The sequence below is a fragment of the Hibiscus syriacus genome, unplaced genomic scaffold, assembly GCF_006381635.1.
Source record: "Hibiscus syriacus cultivar Baekdansim isolate YM2019G1 unplaced genomic scaffold, ASM638163v2 tig00110247_pilon, whole genome shotgun sequence".
Taxonomy (NCBI): Eukaryota; Viridiplantae; Streptophyta; class Magnoliopsida; order Malvales; family Malvaceae; genus Hibiscus; species Hibiscus syriacus.
The window spans coordinates 183,257-205,000 of record NW_024062645.1 but is presented as its reverse complement, the minus strand read 5'-3'; the positions used below and the strand labels follow the sequence as shown (position 1 = coordinate 205,000).

General features: G+C 36.1%; 3 protein-coding genes and 1 pseudogene across 3 annotated transcripts; 2 read left to right on the top strand and 2 right to left on the bottom strand.

The window, feature by feature from the left end:
- Nucleotides 1–3,817: 3,817 nt before the first annotated feature.
- LOC120114775 lies at nucleotides 3,818–6,220 on the top strand (annotated as a pseudogene).
- Nucleotides 6,221–6,876: 656 nt separating this feature from the next.
- On the bottom strand, nucleotides 6,877–9,145 carry LOC120114774 (brefeldin A-inhibited guanine nucleotide-exchange protein 5-like). The gene is made up of 8 exons (XM_039135564.1): nucleotides 9,135–9,145; nucleotides 8,887–9,046; nucleotides 8,377–8,526; nucleotides 8,172–8,264; nucleotides 7,924–8,083; nucleotides 7,449–7,746; nucleotides 7,079–7,364; nucleotides 6,877–6,941 (listed from the first exon to the last, which is right to left on the bottom strand). The coding sequence occupies exons 1-8, from the start codon at nucleotides 9,143–9,145 to the stop codon at nucleotides 6,918–6,920; spliced, it is 1,182 nt and encodes a 393-aa protein (XP_038991495.1). The 3' UTR covers nucleotides 6,877–6,917.
- Nucleotides 9,146–11,567: 2,422 nt separating this feature from the next.
- Nucleotides 11,568–18,514, top strand: LOC120114814 (protein TIFY 3B-like). Its single transcript, XM_039135596.1, has 5 exons — nucleotides 11,568–11,859; nucleotides 17,465–17,576; nucleotides 17,668–17,821; nucleotides 17,915–17,972; nucleotides 18,061–18,514. Exons 1-5 carry the CDS (start codon nucleotides 11,708–11,710, stop codon nucleotides 18,218–18,220), a joined length of 636 nt encoding a protein of 211 aa, XP_038991527.1. The 5' UTR covers nucleotides 11,568–11,707; the 3' UTR covers nucleotides 18,221–18,514.
- A 494-nt stretch (nucleotides 18,515–19,008) lies between these two features.
- LOC120114773 (protein FATTY ACID EXPORT 7-like) lies at nucleotides 19,009–20,796 on the bottom strand (the record flags this gene model as incomplete). The annotated part of the gene is made up of 3 exons (XM_039135562.1): nucleotides 19,009–19,322; nucleotides 20,133–20,267; nucleotides 20,568–20,796. Coding segments are annotated over 3 exons (504 nt in total), but the record flags the coding sequence as incomplete, so codon positions are not given.
- Nucleotides 20,797–21,744: the final 948 nt, after the last annotated feature.

Here is a 21,744-nt window from a genome sequence, read left to right as displayed (position 1 = left end):
AAATTTTGAGCATTCAAATTTCATCCCCAAACTATGAATCTCATTCTAAATCAGTCCCTAAACTTTTAGAACTTCCAATCTCATCCCCAATTCATCCAAATATGTAATCCTTTTCAACCATAGTTTAACCTAAATTTTATTTTTTTTAAACATATAATAGTATAACTTGCCTAATGGTTTATTACAAGAGATGTGATTAGTATATATGAATAATTTAGGATAAAATAGAAATATTTAAAAGTTTGGGACCAATTTAGAATGAATATCACAACTTGGGATGAAAATGAAATGTTCAAAGTTTGAGGACTAATTTATAATAGTCATAGTTTAAGGATGAAATTGAAATGTTTACTATTTTAGGGACCAAATTGAATTGAGAGTCATAGATTGGGGACGTATAATGCAATTAACTCATACCTAAATATATTTAAAATTAGACTAGAGTAAACTTAAATGGGTAAATTACATAATTCATCATTCAAACTATTCGTATAGTTTTGTTTTTTATTATTTTTTTTTCAAAATCTTCACTAATGTCATGTTTTAATTTTATTTTGAGCATACACTATTAAAAAATTAATTGTAATGTTGATGTATCATATAAGATAAAGTCATATCATCTTGAAAAAGATAAAAAATATATAAAATGTATTTAGAAAATAAGACTTACATATTCATGTATGAAGATTTGATAAGTTAGGGATCTATTATATATAAATTCTAATTGGCATAATATCAAAAATTTTAATATTTTTAAAATTTAAAATTGCACGTAACGTTTAGTTTTTTTTTCATTTTAGTATCTCATCGTTAAAACTTAATGGCACTACATTTTTATGGGTAATTACATCATTCACCACTCCACTATCTTCTTACTCTTGTTTTGGTACTAAAGTGTAAAAGTTTTCAATTTAACTATTCAACTTTCAGATTGCTCCTATTTTATTCATCTAATTTATTTATTAATAATTGTTGTGATATAATTTTTTTTATTAATATAATTAAAAATATTTTTTGAAATTTAGAGTGATTAATTAGGAGTAATTTTTAATGTTAAGTAATTAAATTAAAAAATTAAATTTTAGTGACCAAATAAGAGTGAGAAGATTGTTAAGTGATGATGATGCAATTTACCCATAAAAAGTATCACTTGCAATCACTTGTTAAGTTTTTAATGGCGAGATACTAAAACGAAACAAAAACTAAATATTACGTGTGATTTTGAAAAACTGAAAATTTAGATACTAAAACGGACTAAAATTGATAGTTAGATACTAAACACGTAATTTACCCAATATTATATTTATCCATTATAATATACATTCAGATCTGATTTTACGTAAAAGAAATCCTATAACGACACCGTTTAATTTCATTGAAAAGACAAAATATAAGATAAAGAAAACCGTAGAAAAACTAGAGTATTCAACAACCTAATTTAATATTAAAGAACGACATGAAAAATAATATTTATGATTAAACATGACTTAAAATTTATTTTTTATATTTTTCGATTGCAAACATTTTTAGTAATATTTTCGATTCAATTAAAAATGTTAACATTTTAAAGTGCGTTGAACTTAAAATATTATATCTTTTTATAATATTCTCGATTGCACTCATTCATTATCGTCTTTAGTATTTTTTTAATAATTTGAGATAAGTATAAGATAATATTTGTTCGAAGATAAATCTCAACCTTTCAATATTAAAGGCCTACACCTTTAACATCTATGATGGTTAAACTCGAATATTTAAGAATAAATATAATTATTTTATCATAGAAATAACTTTATTCATATTTATTTTAAGTTTTAAATTAAATTGTCCTACAACATAACTTCTTTAGAAAAACAACTGAAGAGAAGATTAAAAAAAAAACAGAGCATGTGAGTGTTGTCGGCGAATGAGGAGTGAAGCACAGAGTGAGATATGATATTATCCACATTTGCCTCAACTGATGCACCGGGCTCAGTATTAATTCGTCCCCAACTCAATGACTCGGTATTACCATAAAGTAATAATATTAGACCCCAATTCCGTCCCCTTATAAGGGCCCTATGTACCCCACTCTCCCTGTGTTTCTTTTGTTCCTTTGCTCAGTTGAAGAAAAACAATAATTTCTTGGCTGATTTTGTTTTTGTCTTGAAGGGGTAGTCTTTAGTTGGTGGATTTATTGTGTCAGCAGTCCAATAAGACCTGATCATGAAATTCAACTGAAAAAAAGAAGGGAAAAAAATTGAATCTTTGGGGTTGGTGTTTTGTGTTTCATTAGATTTTGTGTTGATGCTTTGTTTAAAGCCTGAAGCTTTGGATGAAGATCGTCTTCATCCTCCTCAAAGTCCTAATGGAGATTGCCATGGTGGTAATAACGGGGGCTTGTTCTTCCAATCAACTGGTGGGTCCCTTCTTCTTCTTCTTCTTCTTCTTCATTTGATGCTTATGTGTTCTTGTCTTGTGTTTTTAGCTATGGTGAATGCAGTATTGTTAATGGTTTTTTTTTTGCAGGGTAGGTTCTATTAATAGATATTTGCAATGGAAAAGTGGCAAGGTTTGGAGCAAGTCATTGTCAGCCGAGATGAGTCGTGTAACTCGTGTTCTGAGTTGGAGGTAATTTTTCCAGAATGCTAATTGTTGATGGAGGTAATTTTGTTTATTGCTTTTACCGAGTTTTGGATTCTGGACTCATTTTTCTGTCACCAGGAAAGGAGTGGACAAGAGACAAGTCAGCAGATCTGTGATTATAAACACCAGCTCGAGCAAGAAGTAAGAATGGTTTTATTTGTCCCTTTGCATATATATTTTGTGAGCGTTGAAATCGGTTCATGGAGCTTGCCTGCTAGGTTTTAGGGTTCGTGTCGGGTTTAGGGTTATTCGAGCTTAAATGCCACATGAACACGGTTCTTTGGTGCATAGGAACTCCAGTCATTTGCTGTATAGTTCATTTTCCGTTCGGCATTTCCGATTTCTTCGATTTGTGCTAGTCGGAGAAGTGTTTTAGGTAAGGCAATTGAAAGGGATATGAAACATCAGTGTTTTCTAGAGCATAACCACCGCATGAACATGGTTCTTTGGTGCATAGGAACTCCAGTCATTTGTTGTATAGTTCGTTTTCCGTTCGACATTTCCGATTTCTTCGATTTGTGCTAGTCGGAGAAGTGTATTAGGTAAGGCAATCGAAAGGGATATGAAACATCAGTGTTTTCTAGAGCATAACCACCACATGAACATGGTTCATCAGTTAAAAACTCCAGTCTTTTATTGGGAAGTTCGTTTTCCTTTCGACATTTCCGATTTCTTCGATTTGTGCTAGTCGGAGAAGTGTATTAGGTAAGGCAATCGAAAGGGGTATGTAACGATCAGTGTTTTCTAGAGCTTAACTACCACATGGACATGGTACATAAAGACTCCAGTCATTTGTTGTAAATTTCATTTTCCTTTCGGCATTTTCGATTCTTCAATTTGTACCAGTCGGAGAAGTGGCAATCGAAAGGGACGTGCAATGATCGGTGTTTTCTAGAGCATTTCCCTTGTTTCGCTTTACTAACACCCGAGGCAAGATGGGTTCTAGGCATTGAGCTCTTTTGTAGTCTACAACTATATGCCGGTTAACTCCTGGTCATCTTATATCTTGAGCTTATCAAAGGTTGATTTGATTTATTCCGCAACAGCATTGGCGTAACGAACCAACGGTAGACTCGATCGAGGGAGAAATACGAAATATAGAGAATAACAGTAGTGCTGATGAATGTTGAGCATGCCTTGATCATGACGCATATGTTTTGAAATATTTATATCTCATTCTCATGCAGGTTAAAAGTTGCAGCAGCAGTTGCAGGAAGAGACCGATTTGCACTTAGCTCTAGCAAGTGCTGTTGAAAACTGTGGTTCACCTTCTACTAGTTCTCCGGGCAAGCTTCCGGATAAGGTCAGCCGCCGTGTGTGCGATTTCTCTTCTATTTATATGATCTCTCAATCTCCTAAATCCGGATTTCAGGCCCGAGAGCTTTTAGATAGCATAACTGCTCTGGAGATTACTGTATCAAAGCTTGAGGAGGAATTTGTTTCTCTACAATATCGGCTTAGTCAGGAGAGGAACGAGCGGCGTCTTGCCGAGTACCATTTAAAGCATTTGCCGTGTCACACAACATCACGTTTGAACAACTCTCCGGGTTACATAACCGAATCGGTACTGTCATCTATTCCTTAAGGCATTATAATACATCTGCTGTAGGAACGAAAGCCGACTAACAATCTGTATGTTTCAGAATGCAAGGGTACGCAATGGAGAAGAAGCCGAAGAAAACACGGACGACATGCCTCTGTCGGAGGCTTTTATCGATAATATAATTGTGGAGAACCTTTGGCATCATCCCAATCAGCTAGCCAAGGAAATGGTACTGCGTATGAGAGACATTTTCATTTTCTTAGCAGATTCATCGATGCTTTCTTCTTCTTCGGTGTCACCCGCTTCACCTCACTGTCCCCTTGCCAATTTTTTGGCATCTTCCTCGGACTCACCCGTTGTAACTTCCTTAGTAAGCAGTCCCCTGGGAGGTGGTGCATTCGATCCATACGAAGTCTCTGACAAAGTCGACTGGAGCTGTGACATTGGGACCTACAGTAAAGCAGTTGAAGTCTCGTGGTTGTCTGTTGGGAAGAAAGAACTCGAATATGCCGCTACGGCTCTAAAACGATTCAGGTCAACTATTTGTATCGTATTTTTAGACTAGCTTTTATATCCTCATTTCATTGGCTTCTAAGCATTGAGTTTAGACTAGAGAATTGCAATTGATGCACGTATTACGGACAGCCTGAAGATTGCTTTTATCGTTCTGCTTTTTTCGCCTGCAGATTGCTTGTTGAGCAGTTGTCCATGGTGGATCCGTCTCGAATGAGTTACAACGAGAAACTGGCATTTTGGATTAACCTGTACAATGCTTTGATTATGCATGTAATACGCTTCTACCTTTCCGATCTATGCAGTCGTGTTTAGAAGAAGCGCGGACATGGTCTAAGACCTCAGTTTATGACCATCTCATGTAATTTTATCCGTCTCCGTCTCTATTTCGCAGGCATATTTGGCATACGGAGTTCCGAGAAATGAAATCAAACTATTTTCCCTAATGCAGAAGGTTCGATGCCGGAATTTTTCCTCTTTAACCCTTAAAACCCTCCCCCATAATGTTGCACCGGACCGATGTTAACAGTACACCATGATAATGTGCAGGCTGCCTACACGGTTGGAGGACTCTCGGTGAGTGCGGCTGACATAGAATGCACCGTTCTAAAGATGAATCCGGCTACTTATCGGCCACAAATTGTACGTATTATTACTTCATTTATCTACGGTTACATGCACCATGCGATGCCATAGGAACCACCTTTGTCCAAATTTTGAAACATGCACCGTGCGACCGAATATTATGCGAAAATAGAAAGAAAACCGCGAACACCAGTATTCTATGTCATATCTAACTTCTGATCATAATCATTTTCAGGCTGCGGTTTTCGTACTTCAGAAACTCAAGGCTTCCGTCGAGCTGCAGAAGTATACGATCGATCGCCCCGAGCCTCTACTTCATTTCGCTTTAAGTTGCGGGTTGCATTCTTCACCTGCTGTAAGACCTCATCATCTGCCTCTAGTATTCTCATCAGAACGAAACCAACAATGAAGTTTCCAATTCGATATGATTGAGGCCAGGTTCTAACTTTACCGACTTTTCCCGTTTCAGGTTCGTATCTTCAGTCCCGAAAATACGAGCGAGTTGCTAAAGCAATCGATGGAAGATTACATCCAGGCATCCGTTGGCATAAGCAACAAAGGGAAGCTATTGGTGCCAAAACTGTTGCATTGCTTCGCCAAAGGAGTCGTGGAAGACTCGGTTTTACCCGAATGGATTTGTCGATTCTTATCGCCGCAGCAAGCTTCCATGGTTAGGAGCTGTTTATCGCGCAATAAGTGGAGGCTCCTCGGTGCTCGGTCTTCTCTATCGTACCCTTTGATTCGAGGTTCCGGTTTCTCTTCATATCGGATGACGATCGGAGCAGCCGGCCTTCAAATCTTAAGTTTTGGAAGACAGCGTGCTTTGAGTACCGGAAACAGCGTTGTCCATATCACATTGTATATTTAGTAGTAGTAGTTGCCGATGACGAAGATTTTCCTACATAATCTATTGTTACTCAAATTAGAGAGTGAATTAATTTTATCACATGTCCTTAACTATGATCCTCATTTTAAATTAGTCCTTAAACTTTTAAATATTTCATTTTATCCTTAAACTATGGTTATCATTATAAATTAGTCTTTAAACTTTTGAATATTTAAATTACTTCCTTAAACTATGACCTTCATTTTAAATTAGTCCCTAAACTTTTTAAACATTCTAATTTCATCTCGAACTATACATATACACCTAAACTATCAATTTTAACTTATTTTAGTACCTAAACTTTTAATTTTTTTTTTAAAATCAAGCATAAAATTTAATTTTATTTCATTTTAGTACACCCGTTCAAAATCTAACATTAAATTTTGATTTTTTTTGAAAGTTTAGATACTAAAACGGCCAAAACTGATAGTTTATGTACTAAACGAGCTAAGTTTTTAATGACGAGATACTAAAATGAAACAAAAACTAAACGTTAGACATGATTTTGAAAATGATTACAAGTTTAGATACTAAAACGGATAAAAACTGATAGTTTAGATACTAAATACATAGTTTACCCAAAACAATAGCATCAAACTAAAGTCCTCAATAACTATTACCAGCTCCGGCAACGTTGCCGACGACTTTAGTCTAAATATCTTCTCAAGCACCACACGACTTCACCGGATACTATATTCCGCCCTAAATCCCTAAATAATGTCCTAGGATAGAAATCGCTGAGGTGTCTCCTGAAAATCTTTCTGTTCATGAGCACATGCCTCTAAGCACCTGCAAGATCAAAAGGAAGAAAGATTCTTATCACCCACTGTAACTAATACATTAATTACTGAACATTCTTGCATCGACGACATAGTCTAAACCATGTCAATTTTCAGTATCGATTCTTCGTTTTCCTGATATAGTACCTTAATGATGATTGGGGACCGCAACTCCAGAACCCGATGAATGCCCAAATTGCTAGTATCCCCTATTGTAGACCGGAGGTCGGTTGCATCCCTGAGTACCTGTTCACAGAAAGACACCAGCCTCTCTTCTGCTATTCCCTCCAGTTTCGTTTCAGCAGTGTCACGAGTCCCATTAGATTCTAGACGTTGTCCATTATTGCTATCGAGTCCCGATGTTACTCTTTGCAAGACATCCAGATGAACACAAGTTCCTGCTAACTCCTGACGAAGAAGATTTAGAGGGGGCCTGCGAAGATACAAGTTATTAGAAGCAAGGTTCTTTGACCTTGAGAGTGATAGTAAAAGACGAAATTAGGAAACATTTTCTTACCTTTCTGCAGGAACGTGGTTCATTCGGGTTCTGAGGTTAGAATATGAATTGTATGAGGCGGCAAACTCAAGTAAGGATAGCACGACGTCCATTACAACAACCAAAGATGATTTGCGTACCTTCAGCGGCGAAGATGGAACTGAAGTCCCTGATGTAGGACTCTTTGGTTTTGAGGGAAAACTTCTAACAAATATGTTATCCATCATATTTCCCATGATTCTTTGACCTATTGTTTGACTTCGTTGGAGACTCCCAGCTTCAGCGGACTTATGAGCTCTACCTGATGATGAGGGTACACCTACAACAGTGACAATGTATATATTAAGCAGGTTTAATAAAGGACAGATTCAAATGTACAGATTGGGTTGTATGAACAGTATATGAATGATATTAACTGATGCATATGATCAGTTAATTAAACTTCGTGAAACATTAGACAGATGATTCTTAAGGCGAAAGATTCTCAACAACTAACCTTCATATCCATCTGGAATATATTGTAATTCTTGATTGTGATCTTGTGAAACAGATGCATTAGCATTCCTTGTGCTGCATGGGGATGCATGTGGTGAAATCTTCCCATTATCATTAGAACCAAACTGATAAATTTCACCGTCTGTATGAACCTTAAATCTCTTACAATCGAGGAGTACATTGGGTTCTCTAGTCCTAATGCACTGAGTAGCTCATGCGATTGTGTTGTGTACGAAACAACACGTCTACCTTGTAAAAGGTGTTGAAAAGGTTGCACAGCAACTGAAGAGAATGAATGCCGCTTTCACGAAACAACACATCCCCAGAGGAAATTAAGCTCTCCTTTCCGGCATGTCTCACATGATCAAACATGGGAAACAAGACACGGTGGAAAATGCTCTCCCACAATGATGTTGAGAACTTGCCACCTCTTTCATTCAGCAAATCAACAAACTTCAATTGCACAACTCCTAACCTCTGGTCTTGAATCTGATGTCAGGTCAGACAAACCAGCCAGCATTGGGAACCAATAACGCTCAGTTACATCAAATGTTGTGTCAGCGTCGACATTAACTGGTTTAAGAGCCCCACCAGGTATACGTCCCTGTAATTGAAAACCAAGTTGAAGCATTCAACAAAGATGTCAATTACAAGAAAGGAACGCATCGGGAAGTTGCAAATTCACAATCATGGTTTCAAATAATCAATGAGATGAAACAGCTAATGTTAACTTTGTATTCCCCAGAGCTAAGCCAAAGAGTTCATAGAAAACTTCCCATTCAATAAAAAATTGCAGCATGCTGATCATAAGAGAGATAATTAACAAAGTCTTCTCGGTAGAAGGGTTGGCAACCATGGCCAGTTTTAGACCATACTCTTGACTGTTTTAGTCCTAAAATGGAAGATATCAAGAGGGGAGAACAACATGCTCAAGTAACAAATAAGGCTGAAGAATAAAGCAAACCTCCGCTAGACGATCTTCACATATCCGGTGAAGGGCCACAGCCTTCAAACTTATACGGTGGGAAGCTTTATTGTTGGCAAAACCTAATAAGACAGTTGACACAGTCCATAAACAATCTCCGACAACTTGATCAAAGTGTTCCAGTATAACTTCAAAGAATCTATGGCATACATGACAATTTTCTCATCAGCGTGGCTGCCAGCAGAAACGAAATGATCTGCAAGGACAGTCCATATTCTACCCCAGACCTGGAAGGCATAACATTAAAGCTTTTAGAATATAGAAAGGATGTACTTTAGCAGGAAAATACTAAATCATTTTCGATAATAAATCAATTTATAAACCATAATTTAATAAAATAAATAAATATACCAAAAAATAAAGATTAAATTAATAAAAAATTTAAAGTAGTTTTTTTTTTTGAAAATTTATAGGTTTAATCTTAATTTAAGATAATTTAAAAAAAATTAATCATTTATATTTAAAAATTATAGGTTTAATCTGTTTTTATAATCTTATAAATCAAATGATTATATTAATAAAATAAATAATACCAAAAAATAAGATTAAATTATAAAAAATTTAAAGTATTTTTTTGAAGCAATAGATTCCCTGACTTTATTAAAAAAATTAAAACTACAATGATGGTTTACAACCATAAGTGTAACCTAAATGCATAATTAGGGTATGTTGTTTGCCGTAAAACCAATTACGGAATTGGTTTTCCCTAAAATTTCGTGTTTGTTTCATGTAATTCGTTTTTCGGAAAATGTTTTTCCGTGTTTGTTTCACGTAATACGTAATTCGTTTTCCATAAAATATTTTTCGGTGTTTGTTTTACGTAATTCATTCTCTGGAATGTAATTCATTTTTCTAATAACAGAATTTCCTTTGTGTTTTCTGTAAAATGACTTACGGATTCATTTTCCGTAAGTTATTTTCCGAACTTTTCACTTTAAAGCAAAAATACTCAAAATAATTTTATTTTATGAATTTAATATTAATAAAATATTTTAATATCATTTTCATCAAAATATTATTTATTAAAATATTTAAAATATATTTATTAATATTTATAATAATATAATTTTATATTTTTAATATTATATAAAATAATCAATTATATTATAATAATATAATAAGATATATATTTTTATTTAATAATATATAATAATTTTTTTATATTTAATAATGAATAATATTATTTATATATTTAAATAATATTTTAGTAAAGATATTTAAATATACTAATTAATATTTTTAAAATATAATATAACACTATTACTTTAATAAATAATTAATATAATTTATAATATTTATTTCACTAAAATATACCAATATTAATATTTTATTAATAAATTATAAAAATAATATTAATAATAAATAAATTATTTTAATATTTTAAAATAATAATATTAATTTTATGATAAATAATATTATTTATTACATTTAATATTTGTAATAAATAATTTTTAAAAAACTCTTCAACTAGTGGGAAAAATGTTTAAATAACATCTTCCAAACATCATAAAACGTTTTCCAGATGTTTTCCAAAAATGTAATTCATTTTCCATAAATGTAATTCATTTTCCAGAATTCAAATTCTAGTAATTCATTTTCCAGTAATTCAAATTGCAAAAATGTAATATATTTTTGCACGTATCAGTGGCATATGTGGTAAAAGAATTATCGTTATTCCTTAAGTACCCAAGTTCAAGTATTGAGAATGTCAATGGTTTGAACTCACGTATACTATCTTATATTGGATGTCGGCCGTTTGTATTTTTTTTATATCACATCTTTTATTTCTCTTGTTTTTAATTTTTAATAAGTTTATCTTTATGACACATTTTTATTTGTCTTTATGATATATTTTTCTCTGTCTTTTGACATGTTTTCAGTCGTCTGGTCATTGTTTTTCATTTATCTTTTTTAAGGGTTGATTTGACATCAGTATCACCACGATTGATCGAGATAACGATTATCTGTTATCATGTTGATATTTCCTACTTTGAACCATCAGATTGGATTTGGATATTTTATTTGTGTTCATGGATAATTTTTTTATGTCGCTCGACTCTGATTTACAGTTTTGTTGATAGTCTTTCAATTGCTCGATCCTCTTTTATGATTCGTTTATCAATGCGATCATATTTGTTATATTTATCATTTGTTCTGATTTTGATTAAGCTTTTTAATCTTTCCTTTGTACGGTCTCATGTGATTTTAAGTTATTAATTTTATGTCAAAAATTTTAGGAAAATATTTTAGTAATGTATTTAATTTACTATTATGCTTGTAAATCTCCGTCATAATTCATGATATTTTATTTTTTTAAATAAAATTAATGACTTCTATCGATAAGATCTTTGGAAAATATTAAAATTACATAAAAAAACTTGAGGAAAATAAAGATATAAATAAATCGAACAACATCAATAAATAAATCACAATAAAAGATCAAACTACTAAAATATCACCGAATAAATAATTAGCTTACCGTAATATTTATTCAAAATTCTTAAATAATTGATAATATATATGTATTATAAATTATAAATATAAATACAGTTATTCGAATTTAAAATTTAAAAATAAAATAATATTAAAATATTGATTGAACAAAGAAAACGGTCATAAATGTTAGACACGTATCAACCATGAAAACAACGACCCTTGGATCGGTTCATTTGCTTTCACTTTCACGTTCTTTAATTAATCCCGTCGCCCACATCCTTAAAACACACAGTTTTGGTCCGCCACTGCCCAGACAGTGAGAAATCAGAGAGTTTATCAACGGAAGGAAACTCTGGTTGTTTCCATGGAAGAAGAAGCTGAATCACGCGAGGAAGTCATGCCAGACGTCGTCGTCGTTGATGGGACTAACGGAGATATCGTCGCCGACAACGATGTTTCAGATCTGGGATCCGTTGAAACCCTTGATTTTCTTTCCCGGAAGATTTTCCAGAACTGGTAAGCTTAACTGTATTCCATTCTGTGGGAACAAAAGAAGAGAAAATTGTTTTGTTTTTCGGGACCTAGGTCATGTTATTCAGCTGTTTAATGATCAATTGTGAAATTCCCAATAATCAATTGTGAAATTTAATGCAAAATTAATTACCTTAAAAAAGGTTGTTTAGTTGTTTAATTTAGATCTATTGGAATATTAGTAATGCATGAGTGTGATTGTGTGTGAATATAGGCGTGTGCTGTTGAGCTGATATGGTTGTGTGAGTTGGTTAGTTGGTTAGGGGCTGTTAGCAAGTTGTTAAGAGTTGATTAAGGCTGTTAAGCCAGCTCAGCTGAATAAATGTATATATATATATAGATCTAGCTGATAAATGAAAGATATATACGTTTTCTGTATTACTTCAATATTCTTGAATCTCAACATGGTATCTTTCGTTGGACGATCCGGACGACTTGCTTCTGTTTCCACTGCTTGACAAGAGTCCTCACAATGAGCGTTGATCAGCTTGCTTCTTTAATGGAGGGGGTCTCGAGGAATGCTAAGGCTTTCTCGAATAAAAGAGTCAATGTCGTATTGGATGAATCAAAATTTTTGTTGTGGAAGCAACAAGTGCTTCTCACCGGTTGCAGCCATAAACTTGAACGGCTTCTCATTGGCTCCATGATTGCTCCGCCACAAACGGTGGTTAGTGATTCTGGTGAGGAAGTATTGAACGAGTTATATGAAGAATATGTGGCTCAGGATAGTGCTCTTGCGTCCTGGCTTCTGTCAACAATCAGTCCACATTTGTTACCTCAGTTTGTGGGTGCTGAAACAGCCTCTGCTGTGTGGAGCACGGTGCTTCAATTTTTCTCGAATAGATCCACAACGGCGGTTATCAGCTTGCATTACAAGCTTCAGTCTCTTAAGAAAGGAGACGAGTCCATGCGAGTTTATCTTACTCGCGTTAAAGAGGTGTGCGATGCATTAGCATCGTGCGACAGTGCTGTGTCACAGGCAGTGCATGTTGCGAGCATTTTAAAGGGGTTACCTCGTGAGTACCAACTTTTTGTGGCTGTCATAACAACCATGTGTGAGTCGGTGTCTCTTGACACTATTTACACTATGCTGATGGATGCAGAGACTCAATTAGCAGGATTTTATGATCCGCTTGAGTCACTTCCTATGAGTGCACATATGGTTCAAGGGCAAGTGTCAAGTAAGACTGTGGATCCGTCTGATCGTAACACTGTGTCTAGTCAAATGTACTCATGTGGTCGATTGACAGGTCGAGGTCGGGGTCGGTCTCGGTTGCAATGCCAATTATGTGGCAAAAATGGCCATTTAGTCGACCGGTGTTGGCATCGGTTTGATGAAGACTTCCCTGGTGTTACAGCCAACAGCAACAATTATTCAAAGGTTGAGTCAGGAAATGCTTACTATGCTGCCAAGGATAATTCGTATGATTGCAATACCAGTCAAAAATCTGGTGCCCATCAGCTCAAGTCACAGGTTGCTCGTGAACACTGGGTGGTGGATTCGGGTGCCACACAACATGTCACCTCTGATGGCACAAACATCTCACAGACAGTGGACTTTAATAATCCAGGTAAATTAATAGTTGGTGATGGTGGTGTTTTAAATGTACAAACTGTTGGTAGCTCTTCTCTATTTACATCATCTCGTGTACTGTTGTTAACCGATTTGTTGCATGTGCCAAGAATAACCAAGAATCTGCTATCGGTGTCAAAGCTTGCTAGGGATAACAACGTTTTCCTTGAATTTCATGCGCATGAGTGTTTTGTACGTGATGAGAAAACCAGTTTAATTTTACTTCGAGGGAAGGAAGATGGTGGCTTATACGCCTTTGCAGTTAGCTCAACACCTGAAGATAATTCCAAGGCAGAGAATTACTCAACACAACTGTCTACAGCTGTGTATGACTTGTGGCATCAGCGTTTGGGACATCCTTCGCATGACAGCTTACTGAAAGTTTGTAAAGAAATAAATGTAATTCTTCCTTCAAGTGTTAATAAAATGTGTTGCATGCCAAATGGGAAAGAGTCATAAATTGCCATTTCATGCTTCTACAACAATATATGATGCTCCTTTTCAGTTAGTTTTCACAGACCTCTGGGGACCTTCACATGTTGCTTCGACTGGTTACAAGTACTATGTCACCTTTGTTGATGCATGTACCAGACACTCATGGCTTTACCTGCTCAAAGACAAAGCTCAAGCAATTAGTGCATTTGAAATGTTCCAGCAGATGGTTAAGGTGCAATCTGATTTGCCCATCAAGGCTGTTCAGAGCGATTGGGGAGGTGAATATCGAAGGCTGTCGAGCTGCTTGTTGAAAGCAGGCATTGCACACAGGCTTACATGTCCACACACTTCTGAGCAGAATGGAGTGGTGGAACGCAAGCATCGTCATGTTATAGAGCTAGCTCTTGTGCTGCTTGCTCAAGCATCGACGCGTGTCAAATTTTGGGCTTATGCAGTTGTTACTGCAGTCCATTTAATTAATAGACTGCCTACAAGGGTCTTGCATGGTGCATCACCGTTCGAGAAGCTATTTCATCAAAAACCTGCTTATGGACAGCTAAGAGTATTTGGTTGCCTTTGCTTTCCTCATTTGAGACCATACTTGAAGCACAAGTTGGACTTTAGGTCCAAACCATGCACCTTCTTAGGCTATAGTACTCGGCATAAGGGTTTTCAGTGTCTTGCTGATGATGGTCGAATCTATATCACAAGACATGTGGTGTTTGATGAGAGTCAGTTTCCATTTGCAAAGAAATGTGCTCAGTTACATGCTGCCACATCGACCACCAACAAACCATCTGGCTCAATCGAAATTGTTACTGATGTTAGCAGACTTCAAGGAGAAAGGTGCACCACAGGGTCTCAACATAATTTAGTAGATAATGCAAATGATGATTCAAGTAGTTTGCATGTTGCAAGTTCAGGTCATCGGGTGGAGACTGCTGATAATGTGTCGAGTGCTGAGCAACAACTGTAGAGTGATTTTTCAGTCACTGGTCAAAATACTAGTAATATTGAGCAGGTTGAGGTAGTCAGTACACATGATGAGACTCAAGAGTTGAATACCACAGAAGAAGGTGCAGAAAATTTGAGTGATGCACAAGTTAATAGTCATCCGATGATGACAAGGAGTAAATGTGGCATATTCAGACCAAAGGTTTTTACCTCTAATGCTGTGAGTGAAGTCCCAAACAATGTCTATGAGGCTCTCAACAATTCTAGCTAGAGAGAAGCTGTTCAAGCCGAGTTTGATGCACTGCAAAGAAACAATACTTGGTCGGTTATGAAGATGCCTACAGATCGTGAGGTGATTGGATGCAGATGGTTATTTCGAATAAAAAGGAGGCCTGATCGAACTGTGGAAAGACACAAAGCTAGGCTTGTGGCAAAGGGATACTCGCAAGTACTTGGTTGCGATTTTAAAGAGACCTATAGTCCTGTTGTTAAGTTTGCCACGTTGAATACAGTGTTATCAATTGCTGTTGCGAGGAATTGGCCATTACGACAAATCGATGTGAATAATGTTTTCTTGAATGGTGATCTAACCGAGGATGTCTTTATGCAGCAGCCACCTGGATTTGAGGAGTATGCTGCTGATGGAAGTTTGCTTGTATGTAAACTTAACAAAGCATTATATGGTCTTCGACAGGCACCAAGGAACTGGCATGATAAACTTAAAACCAATTTGATCAGGATGGGATTCAGTGAGTATCTAGCTGATGTCTCACTGTTTGTTAAGAATAATGGAGGTTGCTTTACTTATATTCTTGTCTATGTTGATGACATAATCCTTACTTGTGGTTCCTCTCATGTTATTGATGAAGTGGTGAGAACATTGAACCTGCAATTTCCTTTAAAAGATTTAGGAGAGCTATCCTACTTTTTGGGCATTGAAGTTACAAAGAAAAATGAGTCCTTGGTGTTGTCTCAGAGGAAGTATATAATTGAGTTGTTAGAGAAAACAAATTTACTAGGTGTTACACCTACTGCTACCCCGATGATTGGTGCTCCAAAATTAACACAGGATGCTGGTGAATTGTTAACAAATGCTCGAGAGTATCGTAGCATTGTTGGTGCTCTTTTGTATGTGTGTCATACACGACTGGATGTTGCCTTCAGTGTTAACAAGATTGCTCAGTACATGCACGCTCCACGTGAGCTACATATGGCTGCAGTAAAGAGGATACTCCGGTATTTAGCTGGAACATTGGACTATGGTCTCACATTTACAGGTGCTAACAAGGCACCAGATGTTGTGGCATTTGCTGATGCAGATTAGGGAGGCAGTCTTGATGACCGAAGATCGGTTTCTGGCCATGTAGTGTATCTTGGTGCGTGTCCTGTAGTTTGGTGCTCGAGGAAGCAAAAGACTGTCTCCAGGTCTACGATGGAGGCTGAATATCGAAGTGTTGCTGAGGCAGCTTCTGAAGTTACTTGGATCAGCTCGCTATTAGGTGAGTTGGGGGTGAAAAATCGAATCCCATCTGTCATTTGATGTGATAATACAAGCGTTGTTGCATTGAGTACGAATCCAGTGTACCATGCTCAGTCAAAACAAGTTGACATGGACGTGCATTTCGTTCGTGAAAAGGTTAAAGCTAAACAACTTCAGGTGAACTATGTTCCAGCGTGCCATCAGGTGGCAGATGGGCTGACCAAGTCGCTGACAAATGGAGCGTTTGAGGTCTTCAGAGATCAACTATGTGTATTGCCCTGTTGTTAAAAAAAGGGTCGAAGGAGCAGGAAGAATATTGGAATATTAGTAATGCATGAGTGTGATTGTGTGTGAATATATGCGTGTGTTGTTGAGTTGATATGGTTGTGTGAGTTGGTTAGGGGCTGTTAGCAAGTTGTTAAGAGTTGGTTAAGGCTGTTAAGCCAGCTCAGCTGAATAAATGTATATATATATAGATCTAGCTGATAAATGAAAGATATATACGTTTTCTGTATTACTTCAATATTCTTGAATCTCAACAAGATCAGATACTATAGAACTATAGAAGCTCATTATGGGACGGATCATAAACGAATATCAGGATCTGAATCTCTGGTCTTGCTTAAATATTAGGATAGATTACGTGTTTAGTAGCTAAACTATCAATTTTAGTTCGTTTTATTACCTAAACTTCTAATTTTTTAAAACCATATCTAAAGTTTAGTTTTTATTTCATTTTAGCATTTATAGTTAAGTTTTGGAAAATTGAAAGTTTAGGTATTAAAACGAACCAAAACTGCGGGTAATAAAATAAAATGAAAACTAAAAGTTAAGTATAATTTGGAAAAAAATTAAAAGTTTATGTACTAAAACGGATTAAAACTAATAGTTTAGCTACCAAAAGCGTAGATTACTTTGCATCTCATAGTTCTTTTAAGTACATATATAGTTTCTCTTTTGATGAAAATCTGGAAGATGTTCATGAAATCATAGTGACAACTTAAAAAGAAGAGCAATCTACTCTTGTTGTTATAAAGTTTCCTGTGAAACCAGAGCTATCTCACTCATGAGTTAAGGAAAGAGTGCACTAGTCATATTTGTGCATGCTTCAATAATGTTGTGAAGCTTTTGTTCTGCTGTTGTACAAGTTCCCTACAAATGCCGGCATCAAAAGTAATTACACCAAATCGCGGTCCGTCCCAACTTACCATCTTCTATGGCGGAAGAGTTTGCGTGTTTGATGCAATTCCTCTGGAAAAGGTTGGCTTTTACTTAACAACAATAGATGTTAATATCTTCTGTTAAGAGTGATGGTTTATCCGAAAACTTATCCTTGGTTGATTTCTATCAGATGCAAGAGATTATGCTTATTGCTACCACTGCTGCCGCAGCTGGTAACACTGTTGACATGAAGAATGATGTAACTGACACTGCCACCACCTTAGCATCGCCACGGGCTCAGTTGTATCCTCATTCTAGGGCTTCTCTTTGCAAACTGCATGCTGGTAACTCTTAAAACAACTTCTCTTGGCTTGGCTTTATTTGTATTGCATGTAAGCTAATATGGCAGTACTTTATGTGAATATCAATCGGATCAGAACTACCAATTGCAAGAAGACACTCCCTTCAGCGCTTCCTTGAGAAGCGACGGGACAGGTACTCCTTCCATATGAACTACAGTCCTGTTTCCCTTTTATCTCTTCTATCCTCGAGCAGAATAATCCAGGTCTGTTCCCTTTTGTAGGCTGGTGACCAAGAACCCATATCCTGGTCCATCGATGCCAACAATGGGTGATGACGCCAAAGCCAACCACAGCCCTGCAACTTCACCAGAGTCTGTCTGCTTTGGGACGTCACCCGTCCATCAAGAAGAGCTCCAACCAAAAGCTCCACATGTTGCCTAAGCTAAGCATATAGGATTCCTTTATATATATATAATGATAAAAACTAAAACCTAGCCGAGTTATTACAGTAAAATGCAAAGTGCACTGGAATGCATCTAATCTGCCTTTGGAGTTATGCGGATGGCAAGTATTAAACAGGTTTTAGGTGTGGCTATCCACTTCCTTCATGGGCACTTTTGATGTTTCCTAAACCTGGACACTCTGTCTAATATAACAAACTTAGCTATCTAGGATTTGCTGTGCATCTATGGTTTCTCTGTTCTATGGTTATGTGAAGATTGATAATTCGTGTGCGATTGTTCAAACATTTAGCATTACGTTTCTCCGCGATTAGCATCCTATGCATCCATAGATCATTAAATTGTTTAAACTGGGTCGGCATTTAAACACATGTTATTATTAGTGCTACCAAGTTATGGTCATTCTTTGGCCTCAATGTACAGGCTGATAGGTACAGGCCAACCGATCCCAGATGGTCGATAATAAACCGAGACTCGAAATGCAGCAGCTTCATCAGATTGCCTTCTGGTTCAAACTAAAACCTATAGGCAAAGAAAGTTTGAAACAATTATGCCCTCATATAGAATGATAAAAAAATATGATTTATAACTCAAGCTTGCATCCTATGACCCAAGATTTAAGGGTTCTTACTTCTATCTAATGATTAACGATGCATTGTTTATATCATTAAGCATAATGTTCCAAGAGCTCAAAATTTCATAACTGAAAATACATGCAGTATTTCTTATTGGCTAACACCACCATAATTTGCATCACATGAACAAAGAGGAAAAGGCGTTCAAATACAAAAGCAACCGAGTGCCGAAACACGTTGCTCGATGGTGATGGTCTAAAAGAAGTTCACAACTTAAAAAGTTACGAGACACAGCGAAGCATTATACATGGCTAGCTATATACCAAAATACCATGTGGTGTAAGCATAACATGACTACTGCTTCACACTAGTGCAAACTCCTCATGATGCCATGTAGGTAGCCCCCTGTCATCACAAGCGACACAACTGATACAACACCAGCAGGGAAGACTTTTCCCGATCGCTTGAAACGGGAGCCCATCACTCCCAAAAGTGCAGCAGATATACCTTCAAACCAGATATCATTAATGAAAATGGGGATAAGCATGATGAAGCTATAATAAACAAGAGAAAAGCTCAATCCTATTTATGGCCTCACATCTAAAATCAACATTCGAACAAGTACTTATACGATTCACTTCTTATTCCATATAAGTAAGGTTATCAAAATCAGCGAGTAGAACCACCTGTTAAAATTCTCTCAAGTTTCATGGTAAGAAACACAAGTGCATGCTATCTCAAGGTGGGATTGGTACTACTCTCTTTCTTTCATACAGCAATGAAACCGAGCAACAATCGCTTTCTCTTCCTCTCTCACATTTCCTTCTCACAAAAGCAAAAAAATTAATCTTATCAGTAGTACTCTAAAGAATAAAAAAGGGCAAATTAGAACTCGGCATTTACGGCAAGTTCAACACTAATTGACCGGCATCATCTCTCTAACCTCATCATTTGAGAGGTAACATAAACCACACCATGGTGAAGAACCTTAGACTTCACCCAATAAAACTGAACAGCATACCGTTCCTCTTCCGTGCTCTCACCTTTCCACACAAGAGACGCTCTTAAAGTTAACAAAAGGGAAAACCGGAATTCAGCATTTATGGCAAGTTCAACAGAATTGACAAGCGCTATCTCTTCCATGGAAGAGAACTTCGTATCACTCTTTTTGTTTTCGCCTTTCCTTCCCTCGAAAGCAAGAAAATCGATCTTAAAGCATGCATTTCTACTAATCTCATCACTTGATATGTAAACTAATCATTTGTAGCAACATAAAGACCACCAAAATGCCAACAACATACGAAATTAGCAACTTACCAAGCCCAATGGATGAGGCGAAAACTGGATTTGTGGGAAGCTGAGTATAAACATAATAGAGCACGGCGGCCGACAATCCTCCTGCCGCAAGCGATTTCTGGCTGCCACTCTTCATATAGCCCATAGCACCACCCACTATATATACACACACACATTAACAAAAAAAATGAAAACCCCCAAGTCAAAATGAAACATCTGCACATTTGCAATTCCAATATCCATAGAAAATCATTCCCAATTTTATTTTAGGATAAATTACGAGTTTAGTACCTAAACTATAAGTTTTGATCATTTTAATACCTAAAATTCATCGTTAAGTTTTGATTTTTTTTTGAAAGTTAAGTACTAAAATGGAACAAAACTGATAGTTTAGGTACTGAATTGCTGCCTAAATCACCCAATAATCAAGTCAAATAGCCGGATCAAGAAGTTTACCTCCGACGAGAGGAGAATAGCCAAGAGTCCATTTCTGTGACATAGACAAAGCCATCTTTCTATTCCCACCGTCGTCCGAGAACTCCCCTTCTCCTTTACTCCCACTATCGTCTCCGCCGCCGCTCCTGTCGTCAAATTTGTCCCCTCCTCCGTTCCCCGTGTCAATTTCGATGTCGATTCCTCCCTTTTCGGAACCGAAGGTGTTGGTAACGATCGTGGGTGCTTTTGAAAGAAAATAATATATATAGGGGTATTATTATAATTATCCCTAAATATATAAAATAAAACTATAATTTTTTGGGTCGAGTCGGGTATTTCACCCTAAACTCAAACCCGACCCGAACTTTATTTTTTTTAAAAAAATTGACCCAATCGGGTAGGGTCAGGTCGGAAGTCGTCGGGTTCGAGTCTCTTGCCCATCCCTAAATCGAATTTATACTCTTAAAATTTGTATTGAATCGAAGTCATGTGGAGGATATATATTTTTGAATTAGGTAGGGTCAAGTGGATGATATATAATTTTCAAGTTGGATCGGGTTGGAGTAAAAGATACATAATTTTCGAGTCAGGTTAACCGAAAACCCGAACTTACCTGACCCGTCGCTATCTCTAGGCCTACCCCATTTGGTAAAAGGTTGATGCTCTTTTATTAGACTGAGATGATATTTGTTCATAATCTCTCTTAATCTCTAATAATGTACTCATCATATAAACGTAACTGCTTGAATCTATGACCTTAAATAATAATAATATATCCTTTAATCATTGAGGTTTTTCGATAAGTTGATATAAGACTGTCATTTTAAAATTGTCTAATTATGATTTTATTTAAAGGTGAATATCCGATTTTAGATATATTATCATCGCTTAGCCTATTTTTTTTTAAAACGTTCTTAATTACTTGACATGAAATATTATATATTTAAATATTAATAATAAAATGGGTAAAGTACAAATAGTCTCCCGATCATTGGGTGTTTGTTGAGTCTCTTAACTATTAAAAGTTATAAAATAATCGTTTGATTATAAGACACTATGTTGTTGAGTTTTCTAACTATTATAAGTTACAAAATAGTCACCTAACTATTCATATATTTCAAACCCGTCATTTTTTGTTAAAAATTTGATGATCATTTGAGCTAGATGTTAACTTAGTGAATATGATATGATAAAATCG